Source organism: Lutjanus erythropterus, chromosome 3, assembly GCF_056507025.1.
Source record: "Lutjanus erythropterus isolate fLutEry1 chromosome 3, fLutEry1.hap2, whole genome shotgun sequence".
NCBI classification, from domain to species: Eukaryota; Metazoa; Chordata; class Actinopteri; order Lutjaniformes; family Lutjanidae; genus Lutjanus; species Lutjanus erythropterus.
This window is the reverse complement of record NC_139319.1, coordinates 39,896,955-39,903,418: the sequence shown is the minus strand read 5'-3', so window position 1 is coordinate 39,903,418 and position 6,464 is coordinate 39,896,955. Positions and strand designations below refer to the sequence as shown.

Below are 6,464 nucleotides of genomic sequence, written 5' to 3'. Positions count from 1 at the left end.
AAGCTAGAAACATCTGGTGGGCCGAATCAAACATTATGGTTAGCCAACTTTGGTCCGAGTGCCCCAGTTTGGGCAGCCCTGATCTAAATAAAGACTAACAGGCTCTACAGAGGCCAGATGAGTCTGTTTTTTTTTACTTTCAATAACTGCGTGGTTTGAGACTATTTGTTTTAGAGGCATTTTTCATTCTGGTTTATGTAAAGTGCCTCTAATTTGTGGGATAGTTAAGTACAAGAGTAATGTACTTAGTTACATTTCACCACTCAAAAAAGCATAACATCTAAGTACTTGGTTTGTTTAAGTGAACTCAACTCAAGCACAATGAGTTTTGCAGCTTTTTCGACCTCAAAGTACAAGTAACTCATTTAAAATGAGTGTTAATAACAAGTTGATAAAAACTGAGAGGTGAACTCAGTATTTGTAATTAAAGTTTATGTTAGTCTTTACAGTGTGTGTTGACAGACTTTTCTATTAGAAAATGAAAATGTTTTGCTAACTTTAAATGAAAAATGACTTCTACCTCAAATAAAGTAATTAAAATCAAGTTACCACAAGGTTTGCCTTGTATTCTGCAAAAATAGAAGTAGACTTTTGATATGAGTGTATATAGTGCTTAGAAGTACAGTAGTGACTGGATTACAGAGGTGTGATTTTTAGTTGAGATATAGTGGGTTATAACATGACTTATTTTTACAGTGTTACAATTTCCCCCAACTAAGGTTAACTGTAACAGTCTGACACTTACTGCATTAAATTATTATTATAGTCTTGGCTTTATTAGTGAATATATATACATTGTATTATTATTAGTGCAGATTATATGTTTATTATGTAAAAGTATGACTGTGTTTTTCAAGCAGTCTGTCACTTATGAAAGAAAATGTAAAAAGTGTGACAATTGTCCCCAGTCTCCCCTACTATTTTCTTGATCCTTTTCAAATTGACTAAATTTCCCCGATAATAATCAGGTCTGACCATTTCAGGTCCCTTCAGGAAGAGGGGTGAGGGTATTTAAAAGTTTATTTACCCGTAACTCTGGAGACCAACATCTGTAGAATATTGTGCGAAAGGAGGCCATATTGATTTTGTTTTTTATGTGTGTGTACATAGAAGGAAGCAGCTCGGGGAGAGATTCACAGACACACAGAAACAGCCATTAACCAAGCAGCATATACAGACTAAAGAACTAAACTAAATAGGAAACTGTAGGCAAAATGCACTGAAATTAGTTTTCCTGGTCTTATCTTTAGTTCATAATGCACATTAGAGTAACTCCACCCAAGCAGGTTGACATGAAGGTCGCTCAAAAAGAGCTAAAATTCTCCTCAAGTTCACTCTGTAGCAGCTCGTCTTGTCAAACCGGGAAACAAAACCCTGCTTTAATTAGACGCTCAACTAATTGCATAATATCTCCCATGGTGCTGCGGGGGGAAGTGAAGCATAAGGAGAACAGAGAATGCTGTCTTTGTTGCCTCTGTGCCGGATTTGGCTCTCGCAGCCATTCGAAACCATCGGCCTGTGGATCTGGTCCTGCATGGTTTACTGACAGGAGAATGAAATGATCTGCAAATCATTTCTGACTTGTATTCAACTGAAGAAAGCACAAAATATTTAATGTTCAAGCTGATAAATTTTATTGTTTTTTGTAACCATACACTCATTCTGAATTTTATGCCTGGAACTTCCCTTCAAAAAAGTTGTGACAGGAGCAACAACAGACTGGGTGAGTTGTGGAACGCACAAAAGCACCTGGCGCTCTACAGGGAACAGGTTCACTGGTAACAGGTGACGGTGTGATGACTGGGTATTAAAGGGGCGTCCTTAATACTGAAAGGTGCATACAGGTTTGGAGCAACATGTGCTGTCATCCAGACAATGTCTTCTTCAGATACGTCACTGTTTATTTCAGCAAGACACATTCTGAAAGTGTTGCAGCAGCGACCTGCCTGCAAGTCCAGACCTGTCCCCCGTTGAAAATGTGTGGTGCATTATGAAGAACAACAGAGACACCAGACTGTTGAGCACCTGAAGTCGTATATCAAGCAAGAATGAGAAACAATTTCACTTTCAAAACTTCAACAATTAGCGTCCTTACACTTACTGAGTGTTGTTCAAAGAAAAAGTGTTGTATCATTGTGGTAATTTTGTTTTTTTGGAACATGCCCCAGGTGTCAAATTCAGAATGAGTGTATATTTACAAAAAACAATAAAGTTAATCAGCTTGAACATTAAATATCTATAATATCTTGAGACATCAAGATAACCTTTCTGAAACCTTCTGAACCTTCCAAGACATTCTGGGAACGTCACAGTCATCATTTTAACATACACAGAGCGTAACGTTATACAGGAACAGGAACATTCCTAGAATGTTTTGGGGACCAAATTTTGTTAGCTAAGGAGTCAAACTACGTGGGTAACCATCGTGTAATTGCTGATGTGTTGTTCAGTCTTCACTGAAGCGGAAGTACAAGTACTTGTGTAATAAAAATTTAAAAAAAAAAGACTGGAAAAAGTACAAGTACTGATTGAAAAAAAAGTACAGACTCTGAAATGTACTCAAAATGGAAAAGTAGGATTCAAGGTTCAGATTCAAACATTTATATTTTATGGTCATAAATCTCTCCTGCAGCTTCTGACATCAGTGGATCTACATCAGTTTAAAGGAGTAAAAGCTGAAAACTCATGAGAGCACCAGATAAGTGTAAATAAGTTCATCTTAGCTTCCTCACACAGTTTCAGTGGTGATCTGAAAGCAGGCAAACTCTGTGGTTTTGGGTCACCACTCAGAGCTTATTACAAACAGTATAAAAGGCCCAACATCTCCCTCCCCTCAGTGTCCCCCCCAAAAACGCTGAACAGAATAATGAGCAGTAAACAAGGGGAGTAGAGGGGAGGAAGGAGGGGGGGGGCTTCAACTTGAACTGAGGGGGTGACAAAAGAGGGGGTGTCTCCACAGCGACTGAGTCGAGCTGCTTGGGTCACATGGCCCGGGTTTCTATTGAAACACAGACAGAAGAGGCTTGAGGCTCAGCTTTTAGTCCATGTTTTGGAAGCTGATGGCAGCAACATGAGTGGAGCCCAACAGGACGGAGCAATGACAGCCGACAGCCTCCATCTGAACGGGACGGCAGCTCTGGGACTCCACGACCAGGAGGTGAACGCAGCTCTGTTCGGTGTGTTGTTTTCTTTTCTATCCATTTTTCATTTAATTTCACTGTGCTGTCACTGTAGAGTTTGACTGAATGAATGATGATTACGCGAAACCCCTGTTTTTCTCTTTTACCCAGAGTTCAAAGTGTTTAATATCGTCATCATTGCCTTGGCCTTGTGTATCCTCACCATCACCGGCCTGTACTGCATCACTGTCTGCTACAACCGCAGCAGGTGAGGGGCAGACATCAGACATGTTTTCATACTTGAAAATGATCAATGCAAAGGCTTGACATTTAAAGGGACAGTTCACCACAAAATCTAAAACATTTCCTCCCTGGCCTGTGGTGCTATTTATTCATCTAGAGTTTTTAGTTTTGGAGCCAACTATCTGCCTTCTCTCCAATATAGTGGAACTAAATGCCATACATTAATTGTAAATTCAGGTTTAGTGATATAGACTAAAATTCATCAGTATGGAGATGGTTGCTTACCTGAATTAAAACAAATAAATAAATAAATGATAAATTGTTGATAGGATCTAGTAAACATAAAAGAGGAGTAAAACAACTGTTGGCTTCTCTGATTCATTAACAAAATGTCACAATTTTTTTTGCTAACTAGGTCAAAATTTGAAAAAAAAGTTTATTATTATATTGTGTGCTAGCAAACTAAAAGGTTAACTAAATGTTTGCTACCTATAAAGTTAAAAGCAGTGTTATACTGTGTTAGCTAGCTCAAAATTTAAATAAATTGCTGCGTTCAAATGTAACTCGTGAACTCACAAATTACAATATGAGAAATCCTGTACACAAAGTTGTAAACTTGGGGCCTTCAGAAAACCTTGAGTTCACAAAGTCATGAATACGACAAGAGGGCTGCATTAATATGGACTCATCTTATAAACACAATAAACACGACCCTATTTGAAGGCACTATTTGTTACGTTGTTTGCTAGCTACCTAAAAGTTAACTAAACATTTTATTGTTCGCTATCTAGCTAAAAAGTTAGTTAGCCTAGTTAGCCTACTTATGATCGTCAGAGAAGCTCTAATTTCTCCTTTAAGAAAAGATTTTTGTCTGAATTATCAACTGTAGTGAAAGAAAGAAGAGACACATCATAAAACTCTATAGTGGTTGAGTCCATCCCTTAACTTTCTTCAAGGTAGTTGAGTATTTTGCTCAGTCCATCAAAAAGAGGCAGCTATTTTCAAAGTTAATTCTCCTTAAGGGTAAATTTAGAGTTGATATTTTAAATCGGAGTATAGAGTTTTGTTGCAATAGACTTCAATTTAATCTAGGTTTTAAAAGTAGGTTTAAAGAGAGGTTTAAATTGAATCTGTCTTAACTTCGAGCTAGTTTCAGAGTTTAGTGCAAGTTGAAAAGTTAAACCATGATTTAATTCTTGTTGGTGCAACCCAGCCTAAAAGTCAAGTGTAATCAGTGTCATCTTCCTCTTCATCAGGCAGTCGAAGAGAGCTCACGTGTACGAGAGTGCAGTGACCCGAGGTGAGTCGCTGGACCCTGTGGCGGTCAAAGCGGTGAAGAGGTCGACCAGCTTCATCAACCCTCTGGCCTTCTTCAGGAAACCAGAGGCAGCAAAGGACAACTCCAGGATCTATTACATCTACAGTAACCCGCTGCCTATAGGACTGAAGGAGGAAGAGGAGGAGGGGCGGACTAGAGCCCAGCAGGGAGCAGAGGAGCAGACTGCAATGTCACTGCCGCTGTCGTTTGAGGAGTATGCCAGCGATCCAAACAGTGGCGTCATCCTGGACCCCCCGATTTTTTACATGCAGCTTTAGAGAGTGGAGAGGTGGGAGTGGGAGGGAGAGGTTGTCTGACTGTCACAAAGTGGAGCAGAGAGAGACCCTGAAATCTGAAAGGTCTGACCCCCACAGCTGTACCTGTGAAAAGTTATGTCACCATGTACAGGCCATTAAAGGGGCAATTAAATTAAGTTTAGTTGCCATGAAGAGCACTATTAGGTCTATTTAAAAAAAGAGCTGTAAATGTCCACTGTAGCTCCAGTCTGAAAAATGACCCCAGTGATGTGATAATGATGTCATCAGGGTTATCCCAGCAAAGGCTGGAAGGATGCTTTCAGACTGGGTTGAGAAGTTTTAAAGATGTGGGCATTCACCAGGCGAGAAACTTAAGATGGTATCAAGTTGTACCATGGGAAATGTAGGATCCAGCGTTTGAAAGCTTGGCCCATAGCAGAGACTAAAATCAACGTTATTTCATCCACACCTACTTTAATTTTGATGATTTGTTTGTTTTAAAGGCATACTATGCAGTATTTGTTGGCTGCTGTTTGTAAACACATCATTCAAAGTTGGCCCCTTCTCAAGGGCTGAGTTATTTTTTTTCCCAGGACAGTCCGTCCTACTGTGCTCTCATTATTAAAGGTCCTGTGTCTGAGATTTAGGAGCGCGTACTGGCAGAATATGGCAGAATGGAATATAACATTCATGTTTTCTTTATTGTCTAATCACCTGAAAATAAGAATAAGTGTGCTGATTTTATCATAGAATGAGCCTTTTATATTGCAGGTTTAAGCTGCCGTTTTGAAAAGCTATGTTTGTACAGTAGGTCACAATGGACAAATCAAACACTGGCTTTAGAGAATGCGTTTCACGCCCACTGTAGTTTCTCTTATATGCTTGGAAGGGGAGTGTGAGGCGAACAGTATCCAGTTAGTTGTAAACTATAACCTTGCTGCTACATGTAGATCTTACATATCAGTCCTTTACTGGACGTTGTGTTGTTTCTGACCGCTGGTAGGACAACAGAGCATTATCTTTATCAGTATCATGTATGACATGTCATTCCTGCCACTGTTTGTCTGTTCCACTGACCTCATTTTTGGTGAGGGCCACAGCAAGCTAGCAAAACACAGATGCATGTTCAGATCATGTTGATGTTGAAAACTGTCACTGTGGATTTCTTCTGTAAATTCATATTTGAATATAGTTTAACTATTGTACATACTGATGTAGTTTATACTCAATCCTCAAATTAGATGGACTTTTTCCATTTTCTATACATTAAGACAGTTACCCCACATTTGGGTTTACAGTTTAAAGGAGCAATATGCAAAAATGAGTGCATGGGGTCCAAATAGTGAGTTGGAGCCATAGACGGCATATTAAATAGGCTGAAAATCTTTTTAATGTAGTCTATGGTTGAAGTGAATCGTTTCCTCCCGCCCCTCCTCCCTAGACTTGGAGAAGCTCTGCAGGAGCGCAGGATGCATGAAACATTGTAAAATGACGAGAACAGGCGATGACGAGTCCTACAAGTAAGTT

General features: G+C 39.4%; 1 protein-coding gene across 1 annotated transcript; it reads left to right on the top strand.

Annotated features, from left to right (window-relative positions):
• Positions 1 to 3,002: 3,002 nt before the first annotated feature.
• LOC146330588 (uncharacterized) lies at positions 3,003 to 5,247 on the top strand. Its single transcript, XM_084716151.1, has 3 exons — positions 3,003 to 3,176; positions 3,291 to 3,387; positions 4,619 to 5,247. The coding sequence occupies exons 1-3, from the start codon at positions 3,071 to 3,073 to the stop codon at positions 4,956 to 4,958; spliced, it is 543 nt and encodes a 180-aa protein (XP_084572277.1). The 5' UTR covers positions 3,003 to 3,070; the 3' UTR covers positions 4,959 to 5,247.
• Positions 5,248 to 6,464: the final 1,217 nt, after the last annotated feature.